General features: G+C 38.6%; 1 protein-coding gene across 1 annotated transcript; it reads left to right on the forward strand.

Annotated features, from left to right (window-relative positions):
* Positions 1-9,237: 9,237 nt before the first annotated feature.
* On the forward strand, positions 9,238-12,030 carry LOC121796489 (IQ domain-containing protein IQM2-like). Its single transcript, XM_042195331.1, has 8 exons — positions 9,238-9,363; positions 9,613-10,076; positions 10,154-10,219; positions 10,314-10,402; positions 10,497-10,587; positions 10,694-10,924; positions 11,012-11,113; positions 11,216-12,030. Exons 2-8 carry the CDS (start codon positions 9,633-9,635, stop codon positions 11,798-11,800), a joined length of 1,608 nt encoding a protein of 535 aa, XP_042051265.1. The 5' UTR covers positions 9,238-9,363; positions 9,613-9,632; the 3' UTR covers positions 11,801-12,030.
* The last annotated feature ends 8,757 nt before the right edge of the window (positions 12,031-20,787 follow it).

Consider the following 20,787-nt stretch of genomic DNA (forward strand, 5'->3'; position numbering starts at 1 on the left):
TTTTTTTAATTAATAAAAATAATTTAAAATTAAAATTTAATATATTATTTTATTAATCAAAATATTTATTTTTCTTAACGGATAACCCAACCCGACCCAAATCCAACCCAACCCAACCCAAAATTTTCGGGTTCTTATTGGGTCGACCCTATAAGGACTCAAATCCTAAACATGCGTGTTCGTGTTGGGTTAATTTCGTGTGAATTCGTGTCGGATCCAAAATTGTCAGCCCTCTCATCAGAGAAAATTATGTGTGTCTAATGGAGTGCTTTTATGTTTCATGTATCATTAAAGCTATTCAATTATCTAACTATATGCAATTTCGTCGTATAAATAAAGACATACGATTAATTTATTACTAGGTTTTAAGGATGATCTATTTTAAATAAAAGGTTTAATTATCTACTTCAGCATGGGATTGTTTGTTGATAGAGTATTGAATACATGTACTTGCTTGACAAGCTGTTGTTTTGACTCTCAGCTCTCTTGTTCCACAAGCCTTTTCCTTTAACTCTTTTTGTTGTCTTCTCAATTGTTATTGGTTGTTGGTTGGTGGTGGCATCAGAGTATCTGCATTCTGCAGCCGCCCTCTCTCCACGTCATTACTGAGGCTATAACATTTGACTTACATTACACGAAAATAATTTATTAAAAATTACAAATATTTAAAAATTATATTTTAAAACATATTTATGCATAAAATAATCATTAATTAAGAAATTCCACCATTTTTTATTAATTAAAAAACTATTAACCAAGAAAATCAATTCTCATCAACTATTAACCAAGCAATACATTTTAAAGAATTTAAAGAATAAAATTAAAGCATTATTTTAAAAGATAATAAAAATAATAATATTATTTCTTAACGGGTTATTAGAGCATCCACTACGAGTCCCGCGCGCGGCTCGCGTTCCGTCCCGGAGGGACGGTTCCGCCGCGGGACGCGTTGCAACCCTCGTCCCGTCCCGTAGCCCGTCCCCAGCCCGTCCCGTAGCCCGCATCCGCGAGACAAGGGACGCGCCGGCCCGTCACGCGCCCGGGCGACGTGGCGCGCCCCCGATGCATGCGTGACGCCCACTCGCTGGCCCGCGAGTGGGCGTCGTCACGGATGGCGAAATAATTCATTTTTTAAAAAAAAATGTTTTTTTTTTTAAAAAATCGAATTTTAATAAAATAAATTCAAACGGTAATGTTACCGTTAATTTTTTATTTTGTTTTTTTAAAAAATTTTATTTATTTATTTACTCTATAAATAATCCTATTTCATACTCATTTCACACACAAACACACATCTATTCCTCTCAAATCCTCTCTATCACTCCAATTTCCATCTTAAATCAACTCAAACAAATGGATCATTTTGAGCAAATGCGTCAATTAATGGAACAATCACTTGAAGAAGATCGACGACGAGAGGCGGAGGAAGCCGCGCCACCCCCACGACGCTCCCGGAAGTACATCAATCGGAACCGGGAGGAAGCCGTCGCACGGTTAGTACGCGACTACTTCTGCGATAACCCGATTTGGGGAGATACCTACTTCCGTCGCCGTTTCCGCATGAGTAAACCGCTATTTCTCTACATAGCGAATATTTTGGCGGCCCGGGAAGAGTTCTTCCGAGAAGGGTTCGACGCGGTCGGCCGTCCCAGCCACACGACGCTGCAGAAATGTACTGCAGCCATCCGTCAGCTTGCGACTGGACAAACAGCCGACATATTCGACGAATACCTCCACATCGGAGACACCACTGGGCGCATGTGCTTGCTCAACTTCTGCAGAGGCGTCCGGGCAGTCTTCAGTGACGAATTTCTCCGGAGGCCAAGCACAGACGATTGTCAGTTCCTCCTCAACCTGCACGAACAAGTGCACGGATTCCCCGGGATGCTTGGCAGTGTCGATTGCATGCACTGGCAATGGAAGAATTGCCCGGTGGCTTGGAGGGGGTCCTACACGAGCGGCCACAAAGGCACCCACCCAACCGTTGTACTCGAGGCCGTTGCCGACTACCGGCTTTGGATCTGGCACGCGTACTTCGGGGTCCCTGGCTCGAACAACGACGTAAACGTGCTCCACCAGTCCGATCTCTTTACCGAAGTTTTGGATGGTAAAGCGTCGGCCATCAACTTCGTCGCCAACAACCGGCTGTATAAAATGGGGTACTATCTTGCCGACGGCATCTACCCGAAGTGGCCGACCTTCGTGAAGACGTGCAGCAGGCCTGCGAACCCAAAGCAGGCTCTTTTTGCGCAGAAGCAGGAGGCTACGCGCAAGGATGTGGAGAGGGCGTTCGGGGTTCTCCAAGCGCGCTTCAACATCATCAAAGCCCAGGTTCATGGAGAGCATGGTCGACATCATGCATACGTGCATAATCTTGCACAACATGATTGTCCGAGATGAAGGACCTGATGCGGGAAATTGGTTCGACCCCGAATCTCCCGGAAGCTCAACCGCAAGTAGTCCGCCGCGAAGTGGAGCGCATCCGTCTATACAAGAACGGTTGGCTATTCGGGCAAGGACACGCTACTCTAGCGCCCACACCCAACTCCAAGAGGATCTAATTGAGCACATTTGGGAAAACTTTGGCGGAGAAGATTAAATTATGTCATTTTTTATTTTTTTAGAATTTTAATTATGTCTTTTTTTTAAGTTTAAGTTGTAATGTTGTTTTAATTTTAATGAATTGTGTTTGTTTAAATTTAATTGGGTTGTAAAAAAAATAAAAAATGAAATTGAATGAATAGTAATTAAGGGACGGAATAAGGGACGGTTAAGGGACGGAGCGTTGCAGGTTCTGTCCCTTAGTTAAGGGATGGAGGAAAAAAGGACATTGGGGCCCTCAAATAGTGGTCAAATAGTAGTTAATGGACTGTTTAAGAGACAGTATAGAGACAGCGTAGTGGATGGTCTTAGCATCCAACCTGAAATTATCATGTGGATTTGACCCATAATTTCGTACGGATTTGAGTCGTGTAAAAAATTATCTGTCCTATTTTGTACATCGTCTCGTCTAAATATTTGTTTCGATATTGTTGCTATAGAAAGAATATGACTCTATTTATGCGGGACGCAACCAAAAAAATATGAGTTGCATATATTAGGACAGAAGGAGTAATTTTGATGTAAGATTGTGAGTTTGTTTTACTTAAACTTTGTAATTTATAAATTTATAAATTTTTATATTTTAATTTTACTATTAACCTAATTTTTAGTGTAAATATTCTTTCTTTCACTTACTTCATCCGTCCCTGAAAAATATAAACTTTTTTTTAGTCCGTTTATGAAAAGAATGAATTTTCTAATTTTGAAAATTAAGTTAACACTACTTTCACTATCCTCTCTTTAGAGCATCCACAGTGGGGCAGACGATAATCCGCCCGATGCATCGGGCGGGCTATCGTCCGCCACTGTAGCAAGGCGGACGATGGGACATCCATCGTCCACGCCCTATGCATCGTCCGCGGACGATGTGCCTCGAAACATGCATCGTACGCGGTATTGTCCGCTCCACTGCGGGCGACGCGGACGATGCCGCAGACGATGCAAGACGTGTTAGTTTTTTTCTTCTTCAAAATTCTATAAATATGCCACACTTCACTCTTCTATTCTCTCTTTCTCTATTTTCATCAATTAATAATGAATCCGGGTGATTTCCCAAATCCTAATAGTCCTGACGGATTGACAATGTTCGGCGGTGGTGCACGGTGGCCGGATACGAACCCTGACGAATACCGGCCCTTTGACTCCAACACCCAGTACTATCCGGATTTTAGCATGGATTCGTACAGGCTCTCCGACATGGATCCGTCCCCCACCCGCGCCCCCGCCGTCGCCTCGGCATCCGCCCCCAAGGAGAGGAAGAAGATGAACAGACACAAAGCCCAGAAGTTGCCGCCTCCGGATGTGAATGAAGAATTCATCTCATGGAGGACGAACTACAGCCCCGAAGAAAGCGTTCTTTTGACTAAGTGTAGGGTTGATATTTCAAAGGATCCGACGTCCCATTGGCAACAAAGCTGCGAAGAATAAGGGCAAGGCGAAGGTGACGACCTCACAGAACCCGGCCCTGACCCCGACTCCGACTCCGACCCCGGCCCCAGCCCCAGCCCCGACTTCGGTTGCGGCACATGCATACGGGGAATTGATGAGGGCCGCCAACCAGAGGATGTTGTTGGGCACGCACAATGCTCTCAGGCAGACTGACAACCCGGAGGAAGCCTAATACCTCAAGAAGATGATCGAGAATCTCTAGTGCTAGTTGGGAATGCTTTAGACCAGCCTTTTTATCTATAGTGCGCTTATTTTTTATTTCCACTTTTGTAACTTTTTTTTAATTAAGTAAATGTAGGATTTGCCTTTAAATTGTGGTGCTTTTTATTTATTTTGCTTGACATATTTGCAAACATAAAAATTAAATACAAAATAGAAGTAAAAACTATAGTGTGGACTATAGGGCATCCCACTACAGGTGGAAGGGTAGGAGGATAAAATGCATATGTGGCGGAGGATAGGGCGCCGTATAGGGCACACCATTGTAGATGCTCTTATATGTCTTATAAATTACTAACAATTATGCATTGATTCATACCTTAAACCGATGAAAAGCGAGTAAAATCTGGTTATTAGTGTACCGGGTCAGTAATATGAACCTAAACTGTCGGTTTAACGCCTCTCTATTTGTGTAATTGGTTGACACTCAAAACAAATGAGTGCATGTCTGCGTGTGTATGAGTGAGAATAAAACCACCAACTGATGGATTAGTCTACATTTTAGGGATACGCGTTTACGAGGTACACGACTTTTAGGCCATCCACAACGCTGTTCCTATACCGTTCCTAAACCGTTCCTTAAACCACTATTTGAGGGCCCCACTGTACTTATTTACTCCATTCCTTAACTAAGGAACGGAACCTGCAACCCTCCGTTTCTTATCCGTTCCTTAAATTACTATTCATTCAATTTCATTTTGTATTTTTATTTCCAACCCAATTCAATTTAAATAAACACACTTTAATAAAAAAACAAACACACTTTATTAAAAAACACACAACATTAAAAAAATTACAACTTAAACTTAAAAAAAATAAAAAACGCACAATAATAAACACACAATTAAACGTGGGAAAATAAAAAACTACTCCGCCGGCTAATCATCCTCCGGAGGCGGTCGAGGTTGAGGGGGAGTCGGAAGGCCAAGTTGTGCTGCCATATGCACAATTCCGTTGCACCAGGCCGCGAATTGGGCGTACGAGAAGCGGGAAGTGTCCGCCATTGTGGCGGTCATGTACGCCACCATAAGTGTGTCCGAGCCTCCCCGCGAGCCCGATCCCGAGGCCGACTGGCTTGATTCGCCTCGGCCCTTCCTCGCTCTAGCCGCCTTCGCCGCCTTCGTCCCTTGCGGCCGACGGTGCCCACGACTGGATCCCCCGTATTCGTCAGGCGTTGGATCCCCCGTACCCCAAACACCTGCGGTTCACCCTCGCTGGCCTCACCGGTGTCACCAGACGAGTAGTTGCCGGTCACCGTGTGCTTGGTACCCACCCGGCGTTGCCGACCCCTGGGTGCCCGGTGTCGACGACCCGGAACCACCAAGTGTGTTGTACATGGTCTGCCAATCGCCCAACGCGTTGAGATCCCACCCACCGGAGCCGTCACCGCCGTAGTTGCCGTCGCCGGACATTTTGTGTAGAGATTGAATATGAAAATTGGAGAGGAAATGATGTTGGTTGTATGTGAGATGAGAATGAAGTAGGAGTATTTATAGAATAAGAAAATAAAATAAAAATAAAAATAAAAAGTTAAAAAAACGGTAATATTAACGTTATAAAAAAAATTAATTTTTTTTTAAAATAATTATTGCGTCAGCAGGTGACGTGTCCCACTCGCGGGCTGGCTAGTGGGACTCACGCACGCCGCGGGGAGCGCCACGTCGCCGAAGCGCGTGGCGGCACAGACCGTGCCGCGTTTCGTTCCGTCGGCACCCGGCACGGAATGGGAACGGAACCGGGACGAAACCATGCGCCGCAACGCGTTCCGCGGCGAAACCGTTCCGGCGGAACGGCACGCGGAACGCCGGCGGCCCGCGTTGCGGGTGCTCTTATGGACACAAATTTCTCTATATCCCCCTTGTCTTTTTTCATTTTTTTTTTGTTAAAATTGGATTAGTAGTTCATACTGCCACCCGTGTCACACGCCTCAATATATTTATGCAAATTATTAGTATACTTTTAGTTTCTTATTCTTGATAACCTAAACACGCTCTTCTTTTCGGATATAGACAAAAATAAATCTAATTAAATGTTTTATTATCCTAGTAGTACTATATAATTTTCAGTTCAGTGTACACTTGTCGTTCACATTATTTTTCGATTTGTAATGAAACTCCAACCCCATCTTCTTTTTCTATGGAAATATATCAATACCTTCTCATGCTACCTAATTAAAATCAATACTACTACTATGGAGTATATTTTGATTTTTTGTGAATATAGTAAAATTAATTATGTAATTCACTTTTTTAACTATACTACTATATGTTTCGGTTGCTTTTACAATCTCACCAATCAAACTAAATTGAAACAACATTAAATTAGAAAGGGATATCTAAATATATCAATCAAACCTACTAGTGCTCCCTCTTCATTTTTTAATTTCTTTTTCACGACCTGAATTTTATTGTAAAATAAACTATTTGTAGTGGACCTTGTATCTTCAAAATGCACTTCTGCCGAATCCCTATTGGATCTCTTTCAGTCTCTTTCTCTCTCACAAACACACACATTATATACGTGTATAAATGTAGTAATCTCACTAAATGAATATAGTTTAGAGCTGCAGGTTTAGCAGAGTTGGCATTATGCCCTAAATTTCAGAATAAAAAAAATTGAACGTTTCTTCTTTCTTATACTATAAAATTCATTATGTGTTTGTTAATTTGAACTAATAGAAAAAGTTAAAAGTGACTCAAGAATCTAAATATTGCGTGGTTGGCTTTTGGGGGGAAAAGATTTGTTGGGTTAACAATGCAGGCAACCAAATAAACAATAAGCAAATAAATCTTGTCACTCCCATTTTAGATATGGTAGAATCAAATAAACCTTTTAGTGGCACCAATAATTTACTTAAAATAAATGTACATTTTTTATCCAATTTGTTAATACTTTGCATATGTGTATTAATGTGCCACGCACCAAGTTTTTAATTAATGAGTGATTATAATAATTAGAGATCGTACAGTCATTAATGTGCCAATTGCGACCTCTCTTGATCTATATAATTGGCTCATTAAGAGTTGTTTAAGGACTTAAAGCATGATTATGCAAGTGATTATTGTGCCTGTACATATCGGCCTTTTGTTGGAAAGTAGTATATTATTAGTGGATTCAATTATGATTAGTTAATAGAAAAGAAAAGAAGTGCATTATTCATTGAAATTAAAGGAGAGTTACAGCTAAGTTTAAAATTTGATTACTAATCCATTAAAATACAGGGATGAGTTTACAATTTTATTGTTTCATGTTTCATACACTATAAAAAAAGATTTTTATGTGAATCACCTAGAGTTTAAATATTGTAGTACTATCATAAATAATGAATGCAACTTCTGAAACAAACGCAAGTAAAAATTTATAATCATACATTTGGACTTTATTAGCTTTGACATTCTTTTTGGTTTTTTACACGTTACAACCAAGTACTTTCCACATTTTTAACCCCAAATTAACTAATTTAAAAGTACATATATGTTCAACTAAATGCTAGGAAATTAATCATCACTCGTGTATGAATACTTCAACGACGTGTGTGATTCCACATGTTTTTAAATAAATTTAGCTCATTAATCTCTCGTGAATTTCCAAATTTACACTAACAAAAAAGCATTAATATAGAGCAACCGATAACTAGTTCACTATTTGCCAGAATTTCAGTTCATATATTTATAGGATATTTCTTCTTGCTATTTTATTACACTTTTAGTATTATCTATATTCAAAGATGTCGTGGGACACCTTCACAAAAAGTTGATGGAATTTTCAAAATCAAGATTTGATATAATTTGAATTAAATTTGTTCACCAAAATTTACATGCATATCCCCTCGACCTAACCTAAGCAAATACATCATCACCTAACCAAGTCAATATAATTGGTCCCCAACATATAAAGTACTTAATTATCAGCTAAATTTTGATTAAGATCCCTTGTAGAGTAAGTTGTTGTAGCGATTATGATTGGCGTATTACCTACTAAATCAGCAAAAGTGTTACATCAGCAGTGGCGTTTACTCTTTGAGGAGTCAATTAATTTTTCACCAAGGTTGGATTGGAAATTAAAGAGCATACTTTGAAATTTGACTCAATCAATCCACTCCTAAATTTTGTAATAAAATATTACTCCATTTTTAATGCTCTTACAAAACATCAAATAAAGCGAAAAAACTATTAATTTTTTAAAACTCGAGTTTCCCTTATAAAACTAGAAAAGGGTATAGATATCTCAACACTTTATGATATGACAAAATTTAATATGATTATAGAAAAATGTTGGATGTAGCTTATATTTTCCAATAATTCTTTTAATATTTGTAAAACTTACAGTAAACTTATATAATTGGGAGGAACAGAATATTAAAAGTGGCCTCACACATTAAAGTCAACAAACTCAAGAAGTGGACACTATTCTAATAAAACTAGTTGACAATAAAGTCCTATGAAACTTGGGAAATTGATGAAGTTGAATACTTCCTCCCTCCCCCGATTAATTGTCACTCTTTTCCATTTCGGTCGGTTCCTCAATTATTGTCACACTTTATTTTTACCGTAAATGATAAGTAGGTCTTACATTTCAATAACTCACTTCACTTACATTTTATTATAAAATCAATATAAAAAGTGAGTCTCACATTCCATTAACTTTTTCAATCAAATTTTCTTTATATTTTTTTTTAAAACTCGTGTCAGGTCAAAGGGTGATAATTAATCGGGGACGGTGGGAGTAAATCAATTGAAGAATATGAAAACTGCCCATTTTTTGGGGTGCAAAAATGTTTATTTTTTTGGGTTTCATTTCCGTGCAAAAGAACACAAGTACATGTCCTAAAAAGTCCGTTCCACATTTCCACGTGCTTCTCTCTCTTTCTCTCTCCCACATACACACACCTCCCCATCTCTCTCAAACTCGCCTCCTCTATATATATATATACACACACATGTATCCCTTCATAATACTATCAAATCAAACCAAGAAAAGGGCTACCGTTGCTTTCCACACACAATTTCAAGAAGAGATCTTTTCTTCTTCTCTTTCAGGATTTCTCACAATTCTAAACTCATCCCATTTTCTGGGACTATCCTCTGCATTGAGGTAAAAAGCTTCCGCCTTTCTTGAAATTTCTTGTTTTCATTGGTGCCTTTGTTAGGCATTTCACTTTCTCTAACTTTTCAAAAATGGGATTTTTTATTTACATTCAAATTGGTTTTGTGGGATCTCTGCAATTATGTTTTTGGCTCTACCATATCTGAAATATGTGTGATTCTTGCTTTGCTATGCTCCATATAAGCCTTGCTTATTTCAATACTAATCAATTTGAGCATTTTGTTTTTTCATTTGCAGAAAGAAAGTGTTGAAGTTGCATGGGTGTATATCCTTCTAGCCCTCTCACAGTTAACTCTGACTTAGACATCAGTTTTGAGTCATTCATTGCAAATCTGATAAGCAATGACAAGATCAATAAGCCTATAATTGAGTCCATCAATCTCCAAGGCATACAAAATGAGGGTGATGACATTGACAACAAATGTATGTTTGATGATCTGATGAGCCCTTTGGCTGGATCATTGATGGGGAGTAGTATCCCTCATTCTCCGAAACACGAGGCAGCTATAAAGTTGCAGAAGGTTTACAAGAGTTTCAGAACCAGGAGAAAGTTAGCTGATTGTGCAGTTCTCATGGAGCAGAGCTGGTGGAAGCTGCTGGACTTTGCGGAGCTCAAGCATAGCTCCATTTCCTTCTTCGACATTGACAGACACGAGACTGCCATCTCGCGCTGGTCAAGAGCAAGAACCAGGGCTGCAAAGGTAGAATTCCTGTCACAAATTGCTTTGCTTTACACACATTGCTCTCATCAATTGCCTAACAGTGTTCCAATCTGCAGGTTGGAAAGGGGCTGTCCAGGAATGGAAAAGCTCAGAAACTTGCTTTGCAGCATTGGCTTGAAGCTGTGAGTAATTCCACCATCATTGAATTTTTGTTTTGAGTATTTCTTAATTTCATTGGGAATGTTTACTGATTTGGTTGAATTTGGTTTTGAGCAGATTGATCCACGGCACCGGTATGGCCACAATCTCCATTTCTATTATGTTAAATGGTTGAATTCACAAAGCAAAGAGCCCTTCTTTTATTGGTGAGCATTTTCAACTCTTACATATGTTTATTTTGGTCATAAGAAGATGAGATTTGTATCTTGTTGTACAAACTAAATGTTTGATATTGTGCAGGCTAGATATTGGAGAAGGGAAAGACATCAATATTGTCGAGAAGTGCCCTCGTTCGAAACTTCAGCAACAATGCATCAAGTATCTTGGTCCGGTATGTCTATTAGTCCCCGATTACTCCAAATTTCTGAATTAAGTAGTTAAAAAGATTAGTCTTTGAGATAATTTTCTTACTGAATTTGGCTGTTTTGGTATGACAGATGGAACGAAAGGCGTATGAAGTTGTGATTGAGGGTGGGAGGCTCTTATACAAGCAGACAGGGGAGCCCCTTCACACCACTAGGGGTTCTAAGTGGATTTTTGTCCTCAGCACGTCGAGGACATTGTATGTCGGGAAGAAAAAGAAGGGCACGTTCCAACACTCGAGTTTCTTGGCAGGCGGAGCCACACTGGCTGCCGGGAGGATAGTAGCTGAAAATGGAGTCTTGAAGGTATATTCACATTGATGAAACTCTCACTTCTTCTTATTAGTATGCTTTAAGAAGTTAATCTAATTAATTTACTTGAATTCACAACAGGCAGTTTGGCCTCACAGTGGTCATTACAAGCCAACACCAGAAAATTTCCAAGATTTCATATCATTTCTCAGGGAGAACAATGTGGATCTCGATGATGTTAAGGTATGAAGAACTACCAATCCTTTCATGTTTGTTTCATGTGATGTTTGTGTCGTGATTAAATCAAGATTCGTGTTCTTAACATACACGTCTCGTTACTTGCAGCTTGATTCCACCGATGAAGAAGAAGACCATCTGTACAATGCATCAGAAGATGATGCAGCTTCAACATCATCATATAAAGCTGAGTCTGCAGAAGAAAGCACCACATGTGCTTCTCTGCAGACGCGCCAATCAAGAGGCTTCAGTCGAGAACTGACTGCCCTCGAGATACCTTGCAAAGACAGCTTGTTAGAGAAGCTGATGTCTGAAAAACAAAGATCAAGCTCTGATGATTTCCTCCTAGAATCACCAACTGAGTCCGATGAGGCCAAGGCCGAAGAGGAGAGCTTTTCACAAAGATTCAACCAACACAAAGACAGCAAGTCTTTCCAGCTGGGAAAGCAGCTGTCTTGCAACTGGAGCACCGGGGCAGGCCCTCGGATTGGCTGTGTGAGAGTCTATCCTTGGCGCCTCCAAGAACGCGCCTTAGAGGAAGTGAATCTGTCTCCAACAAGCATCCAACGGCTGAGATTAGACGCCCCTTTGCTATCTGAATCGCGACGAGCAGGCATCAGTATTCTTTCTTGCCGGACTAGTAGCGTTCATTCCACAAAACAGTCCTCACCTCTACATTCACTCTCATACTGAAATAGTGTTCATTTTTTTTTATTTTAAGCCATTTCAAGGGAAGGGAATTCTTTGGTTTTTCATTGCAATAGGAAAATTCCCATCATTTTTATAATTTTTTAACCATATTTTTAGAATACCCATGTACATCAATTTTGTTCTCCGAATCTACTACAGAATACTAGAAGATGATGTAGGTTGTATATATATTTTGACAATGTAACTCCTTGGAATATATATGTGATTCTTTCCTCATTACAACTCCCATCAATCTCTTGTAGTTGCAATATTTGGAGATATCATGTGATGAAGAATAAGATACATTAGTAGTAAAGTCTACATTGTATGTGTGTATAATCTATTGCCGTAACTATCAAAAAAAGAGTATAATTTGCATCAATTTTACGCGTTTGTAGCAATTGAATATGACTTGTTCAATACGCTTTGAGACGAATGTCGAGATTTACTTCGTCAATACACGTCATGCATATATTTGTAAAACAAGATGATGCTGGCTTGTGGGGTCGGCTTTGAAGTCTGTCCATTCATCATAAATTTGGCAAGCTGTATGGATAAATTTTCCAGCAGTTTGTTTGTTTAGTATTCAGTTGACTCTTTTTTGTTTATTTTCTTACTATTGTTTTGTTTTCTTCAAACTTAAGTCTTCTTGTTTGACAAATGTTGGGTGAGTGAGCTGCAAGTTTTCTTTCATTTATCTTGAATTTAATTTCTAGACAATTTCCTAGTATAATCTCACAAATGTTCAAGAAAGTGGTGTGTTGCTTGCATTAATATTATACAAGAGCAAATACATATGAATAGGGAAAATATCAAAAAGAAGCGGAACCGGCAGCGCGCGTACAAGTTGCCATCTCCGGGAACTTGTGAAGAGTACGCCCCCGGCCGTACGAACTACCAGCCGGATGAAACCCTCGTATTGGCGAAGTGTTGGGTGGATATATCGGAGGCCCCGATATTCGCGAACAACCAGAGGCAGGTTGCGTACTGGGAGCGCATCGTCGAGCGCTACAATGCGGCGAAGCCGCCGAGCACGTACAAGCGCCAACGGGAGCAGCTCCGCAAGCACTGGGATCAGGTGAAGAAGCAAGTCAACCTGTTCGCATCGGAGTACGAGAAGTGCGCGAGGGAGCAGGGGAGCGGCGAGAGCTTGAGCGACGCGCTCGCTAAAGCGTTGTTGTCGTACCAGTCCCTGTACAGCGACTTCAAGCACGAGGCCATCTGGACGCTCTTGAGGGACAAGCAGAAGTTTCAAGGCGGGATTCTGCACAACGGGGCGACAAAGAGGACGAAGACCACCGAAGCTGGTGGTTACACGAGCAGCGAAAGCGGAACTCGTCCGGTGGACCTCAACGGGACGTACATGGATGAAGAGATTTCCGCCACACCGATGTCCTCCCTACGTCCCATGGGCGCCAAGGCTGTGAAGGCCAAGGGGAAGGCGGCGGCGACATCATCCTCGACCGCCGCCGCGCCATCGCCGATCCCGGTCCCGAGCCCGACCCCGAGCCCGACGGCCGCCGCGTATGAGTCGTTGGCAACAGTCTCGATGGCGAAGACGTTGTTGTAGACGCACAAGGCCCTCAAGAAGTGTACGGACCCCGCCGAACCCGAATATCTCCGGGGGTTGATCGATGAGCTGCGCCGGAAGTTGAGAATTGCGTAGATTAGCCAACTTGAATCGTGTAACTTTTGTGTAATTAATGCAATCTTCGCCGGTTTTTTAGTTACTCGTTGTGTTTTTAAATTTGTTTGCATTATATATTTAAATTAATTAACAAAAAAATAGTAATAAAACATATAGGGCGCGCCTTAGGACGCCCCATTGCAGGTGGGGGTAGGAGGATAAAACTGATGACGTGGCGCGCCTTAGGTCGCCCCATTGTGGATGCCCTAAAGACCTGACAATTTGGTGGATGGCACCGCATTTAATTTTTAGGTGAGAATTTGTATAATATATAGTGGCATGTATAAGGCCATCCACAACGTTATTTCTATACCGTTCCTTAAACTACTATTTGCGGGCCTCACTGTACTTTTTTACTCCATTCCTTAACTAAGGAACGGAACCTGCAACCCTCCGTTCCTTAACCGTTCCTTAAATTACTATTCATTCAATTTCATTTTTTTATTTCCAACTCAATTCAATTAAAAAACACACTTTAATAAAAAACAAACACACTTTATTAAAAAACACACAATATTAAAACAAAGTTACAACTTAAACTTAAAAAAAAGCACACACTTAAAATCCTAAAAAAATAAAAGTACACAATTTTAATAATTTCATCCGCCAAAGTTTGCCCAAATGTGCTCAATTAGATCCTGTTGGAGTTGGGTGTGGGCGCTAGAGTCGTGTGTCCTTGCACGAATAGATAACCGTTCTTGTATAGACGGATGCGCTCCACTTCGAGGCGGACTACTTGCGGTTGAGCTTCCGGGGGATTCGGGGTCGAACCAATTTCCCACCTCGGGTCCTTCGTCTTGGACAATCATGTTGTGCAAGATTATGCACGTATACATGATGTCGACCATGTTCTCCATGAACCACGTACGAGACGGGGCTTTGATGATGTTGAAGCGCGCTTGGAGAACCCCGAACGCCCTCTCCACATCCTTGCAAGCGGGTTATCGCAGAAGTAGTCGCGTACTAACCTTGCGGCGGCTTCCTCCCGGTTACGATGGATGTACGTACGGGAGCGTCGTTGGGGCGGCGCGGCTTCTTCCGCCTCCCGTCGTCGATCTTCTTCAAGTGATTGTTCCAATATTTGACGCATTTGTTCAAAATGAACCATTAGTTTGATTAAATTTGAGAGAAGAAAAACAGAGTTGATTTGAGATGAAAATTGGGGTGGAAATAGAGAGGATTTGAGAGGAATAGATGTGTGTTTGTGAGTGAAATGAATATGAAATAGGAGTATTTATAGAGTAAATAAATAAAAAAATAAAAATAATACAAAACGGATAAAAAAATGGTCACAATACCGTTGCAAAATTTTTTTTTTTATTAAATTCTAATTTTAAAAAAAATTGAATTATTGCATCACCGTGACGAAACTCACTCGCGGGACAGCGAGTGGGCGTCCCGCGTGCGCTGAGAGCCCGCCACGTCGCCTCGGCGCGTGGTTGCGGGTGCTCTAATTCCTTTTAGGAGGAAAATAAAATAGTAGCAATTGATAAAGAAGAAGTTGATTTGGCGGTCAAAGATGGGGTCTTTAGTCAAATGTCAAAACAATTATTTTAAGAAAAATATTTCATCGCATAATGGTCATTAAAGAATTGTTTTGTTTCAGGAATGACAGTCACATCTCACAAATTTTGGAGTGCGTGGCATGTTCTTACAGCTGGGAAGACACTAACTTTAAGAAATATTATTGGATTTAAAACTTGATAGATTAGTGATTATTAAGATCTAAATGGTCCAAAAATATCGTCTCATGATATAAAAGATAAATATCTAAAAACTATATATATGCAACATATTTTTTTCAAATCAAGTGCCAATAGTTTTAAGTAATCGATCCATTTTTTTGGATCCTCAATTAATTAATTGTAAAGAAGTTTCTAAAATGGGAAGTAAAGACTACGTCAAAATGGTGGATGGAAACGCATCAAATGCAAACACCTACACACTTTTTGAATACTAATAAACAAATTTAGTCACAGGATAAAAATATTGTTCTTTTATTATCAAAAATTTGAAAGAAATCAAAATGGATTAGCTGGTCATTTTTTTTCTCATCTTGGGAGGTGTGGAGCAAGAATTCATGAAGGCTTGTCCACCAAGATTCTCATACCATATTTAGGTAATTACATCGAGAAATTCACTTTATAAAAAAAAGCAGTAATTAATAAAAAAAATATTTATTTAACTCTGATCAAGATGCACAATTTTCAGAACTCTAATTAATTCACTCTGTAATGCCATGATAATCCAAACATAAGACATGCAAAAAGCAGAGACATAAACATAAAATTAATTAATATAATATACTAGTACAAGAGTTGCTGCTCAGTTTGTTACCAAATGATAAGGCAAGAAAATGCACAAGTTGGACTTGAACTTGATTATAATAAATTAATAAGGCCCTTTTTTGTGGAGTGATAACCAATTTATATTCCAAAAATCACGAGTATAGATCTTGCCAAAAAAAAAAAGGTTTTAATTAAATCCCACCACATATTTATAATTTTTATAAGGCAAAAAAAACAATAATTTATAGTCTTGCTTATGATTGTAATTTTGTGTTAAAAAATTCTGTATTAAGACAAAAAATATTGTTAGAAAGCAACCAGGGTGTACTGCCACTTAGATCCAAAAGCAAGGACAGTTACAAGTACAGAGACAAAATTGAATACTAGAATATATTCCATCAAGATCTGCAATAATAACGTCTTCTACATTATAATTTCAGTTCATGAATGTCCAATTTTTGTGATTATTGTAAAGGGTTGTTCCCGAACAAAAACCTGCATATTTATTATTTTTATCAACATTTGAAAGGGTTGTTTAATGTGAAATATTAGAAAATTGCATGATTGATCCATGCTTTTGTTTTTTTGTATGATTGCATTAATTTTCTCCCAATCATTCATCCACTTCCTCGAGTATAATTTTCAGTTACTCTTTTTTTAATATGTTCACAGGCTCTCTCTTTCTATAAGAATGGCCTTTCTGGATTTGTGAATCATATTTTCTTGAATAGTTGTGGTGTGTCCATTCATGTATCTGCACAATCTTTTTATGAGGGTTAAGTGACAATTTTTTTTGGTATGAATTAAATTAGCACAGTGAATCTTATGTTTATATGAGGACACATCTATGGAGACAAGAAATCTAAATGTGGAATATAAGTAGATTTTCTCCAGACAAAATATTTATGGACATACATGCATGTCAAAGCAAAAAGATTTCGCATTTGAAATGAAATCCTATAGTACATTTCCACATGAAAATAGAGTTATGGTAATGTGACAGGCCGTTACTGAAAAATAACAATTAGCTTAATAAATAAAATCAGTGGTAGATTCTGAGGACATTAAAGAAATTATCCTATAACAAAATGTATTTTTCAAATTTACCAAATGAATAGCAATTACATTTACAACACCTTAGTGTTGGAACAAAGAAAATATTGGTAATTGAAGGAAATAGTCAAAGTTACAAGTAAATAAAGAAATTGATTTATAATCATCTAGATTATTTACTTTCCTTCTTAATTAATGAAGAATATAACTCTATATATAGAGTTGAAATGTAATTTGACATCTGAGATACAATGTATGTATGCTTTATGATTCTTCCATACTTTTATATTTTTTACATTGGTCTTTTATTTTTCGCAATTTATTTTCGCCACTTATTGATTTCATTTATAGTATAGCTATATGGCGTTGATTGTACTATGATAGGAATTTATGATCACTACCCAATAATAAAAGAATAAACTGCAATTTAACTTATTTTTACAAAAGAGATATTAGTATTCACTTGATAAATATACTAACAATTGATAAGTTTGTATATCAAATTCATCCCCACAAAAATGGCCTAATGCGATTTGTGGCTGTTATTTTTTGGGCCCAATATGAATCAACAATAGTTGGGTAAAAGACCCACTTATTTTTGTTTGGCCCAAGCCCAGTTCTTACATTTGATTAATACTCTTTCAATCTTTCCCATAATAAATGTCACACTTACCTTTATAGTTTGTCCCACAAAAGATATTACTTTTTTTTTGAAAAAGTTATTTTTCAAATAATTATACCAAAAACACTCCTTCAAAATCTCGTGCTAGTGAAGTAGAGTGACATTGCTAACTGTTTGTAGTTGGCCTCCAAACATCTTCATTTTTACAAAGTAATGGTTCTTTTTTTTAGTTTAGGGTGATATCGACTTTCCCAGATTCGAATGTGTCTGGTTTTTTTGTCTCTAAACAAACTTTAAATATGAATTCAACTGCTTCTTTTTTCCTTGAGAGGTTGGTTATTGTTTGCTGTTGGTAAGTAGTAGACATAAAATTAGGGAAATGAAGAAGAGGCCTTTAATGTCATTGCCAATACTATAAATTACCACAACCACACCCATGTAAATTCATTCGAAATGGACTATACCTACACTCTCACTTAAGCTTGGGCCATCCTAGATGTCATTGCCAATACTATAAATTACGTGGATCTAAGATAGGAGCAGTAAAAAATATAAATAGGGCTGAAATTTCTAGAAGAAATTTAATGATTTTATACAAGTAATGTAACTTGTATACTTTAAAGGAAACCGAATTAAATTGCTATAATACGTGGAATGGTCCTATTGGGTAAAGAAAGTGACTTCAAAAAAATATTGATAAGAGTCTTTGCACGAATTGGATAACATGGCTAGAATTATGTTAAGCTGTAGGTACCTCTCGCATCGACCTAAATCGTGAATTATGTTAAGCTGTAGGTACCTCTCGCATCGACCTAAATCGTGATTTCATTATTCTCCTCTTTTCTGTGTCAGACTTCTACAATAAGCCATAACTACAATAAGCATACATCTTCAACCTCTTCATTCAAATTACATGTAATAATACTCGTTACGTTCCATAAAACATGAAACAAATTATTTTTCGACACATGATTTCATATTATTTTATGAAATAAGGAAATTTTTTAAAAAAAGTGATACTATTTCTATTTTAGAAATTTTGTCCATTTAAATGGGTATTCCAAAAATAATACTCCCTCCGTCCTACAAAGTTTGTCCCATTTTACTATTTTCGTCCGTCCCACAAAGTTTATCATAATTGGAATTTTTCAAAAAAATAAACATTAAATACATCCATCAATCTCCTCAATGTGGGACTCTTATTCCACTAAATACTTTCATTTGATACAAAGTTAAACAATTTTTTAAAACCCGTGTCCGGTCAAATAGGGATAAACTTTGAAGGACGGACGAAGGGAGTAATTATTATTAGGGAAAAGCTATGTTGCCACATTATGGTGGGCCATAATAGAGCATTGTGGTCTTTAGAGCATCTCCAGTGGTTAGCGGACAAGCAATAGCCCAGCCATAGCCCAACCATGACACATCAGCAGCACTAAATTCCTCCTGCCACATCAGCAGGACAAGCAACTGGACAAGCAATAGCCCAGCCATAGCCTTGGCACATCATCAGCACTAAAAACAAATAATTAAACAATCATACAAAATACGGAATTAAATTTATGACACATATACGGGAAAATTCTGTAATAATATTAAATTTTAAAAAAAACATTAATTAAAAAAAAGTAAAAAAAAATTACATTACTTAAAAAAAATCCTAATCCACGCACGGGCCCACCTCTCCGCCGCCGCCTCACTCCTCGCCGTCGTCGCCGCTATCCGGGACCCCCAAATCTGCGGCATCTGAGCCCGCGTCAGAGCCCCCGACCTGTGCCGCGTCGGGATTCAAATCCTGTCGCATACTCACGAGCACGGCGTGAAAAAAACTCTTCTCCTCGGAGTCAGTTGCATTCTTCCATTGATCTATGACCTTGATCATCTGAGCCGGCGCTTGTTGACGCACCAAGAAGACGAGGTCGGCTGTCGAGCTGCCAACAGGGGGGATGCCGACTGGACCTCCCTCGTTGAGCTGCCAACTCGTTGTTGAGATCCATTTCACGTTGTTGATCTTGTACATAAATTAAGATAGAGAGAGTACTCGTTAAAACAAGTGGTGCGAATGAAACTGTTGCGCAAATCGCGTATATATAGTGTTTCGAAAAAAAAATAAAAAATTTGGCTCGCTGGTTCCTCGTCGATCGGGAGGCTGCAATAGCAGCTAGCTGATCGGCGAGAGAATCGGCGAGCGCCAGGGAATCGGCGTTACCTCGCCGAAATTCTCCCTGATTTGGCGCTCGCCGGCTGCAATAGTTCGGCGAGCGCCAAAAATCGGCGAGCCGCTCGCTAGCCGACCACTGGAGATGCTCTTATAGGCAAGAAACATATTAGAGAAGTTAATAACACTAATTTAATGTTTATGTACTTTTAATGTTTATGTACTTTTAATGTTTAATAACACTAATTTAATGTTTATGTACTTTTACTAAACAACCCTTTACCAATAATAGAATTCTTCAATGTACTTTTGGGAAATGGTGTGAAAGATTGAAACGGCAAAATAGAGATATAAAGTTAGTTTTAATTAAAGTTTTAATTTTATCATAATTTATTTATTTTAGATACTTTCATATAAACATTTAAAATAAAAAAAATAACTTAAAATTAACTTATTTATATATTACTGATATAGTTGTGTGTATCCTGATAGTATGAAAATTGTACTAATATCTTTACAATATACTACCTCCGTCCACAAAAAATAGAACAGTTTTGCCATTTTGGGCCGTCCACCAAAATCAGATCAATTTTTAAATTTGAAAAGTTTTAAACTTTTTAATACTATTAATAATGTAGAACCCACAATCCACAAATATTTCTTCTCTCTTAGTTTTTTCACATCTCTCTTACTTTACCAATTACACATTAGAGCATCCACAATAGTAATAGGCCAGCCACAAACTCCTCCTGCCACATCATTAGGACTAAAACTCCTCCTGCCACATCATCAGGACAAACAACTGGACAAGCAATAGGCTAGCAATATGCTAGCCACAATAAACAAAATTATAAAAACAAATAATTAACAATCACACAAAATACGGAATTAAATTTACGACACAGATACGGGAAAATTTAATAATAATATTTAAATTAAAAAAAGTACATTAATTAAAAAAATACATTAATTAAAAAAAATCTAACGACGTGCAGTCCTCCGCGCCCACAACTCTTCAGTTAAATCATTTTGGAGTCGAATATGAGCATCCACTTGGCGCATGTCGACATGTGCCTTGAGGCGGCTGACTTCATCGTGCGTACGTTGGGGGCGGCCACGCCGTGGCTTGGTCCGGCTTCATTAGCATCGTCATTGGCCCAACTAGTCAGTTGTACACCTTCA

Source organism: Salvia splendens, chromosome 1, assembly GCF_004379255.2.
Source record: "Salvia splendens isolate huo1 chromosome 1, SspV2, whole genome shotgun sequence".
NCBI classification, from domain to species: domain Eukaryota; kingdom Viridiplantae; phylum Streptophyta; class Magnoliopsida; order Lamiales; family Lamiaceae; genus Salvia; species Salvia splendens.

Coding starts and splice junctions, on each gene's coding strand:
- LOC121796489 (XM_042195331.1), top strand. CDS start 9,633: ATGGGTGTATATCCTTCTAGCCCTCTCACAGTTAACTCTGACTTAGAC. Junction 10,403..10,496: donor AAAGAGCCCTTCTTTTATTG/GTGAGCATTTTC, acceptor GATATTGTGCAG/GCTAGATATTGGAGAAGGGA. Junction 11,114..11,215: donor TGGATCTCGATGATGTTAAG/GTATGAAGAACT, acceptor CGTTACTTGCAG/CTTGATTCCACCGATGAAGA.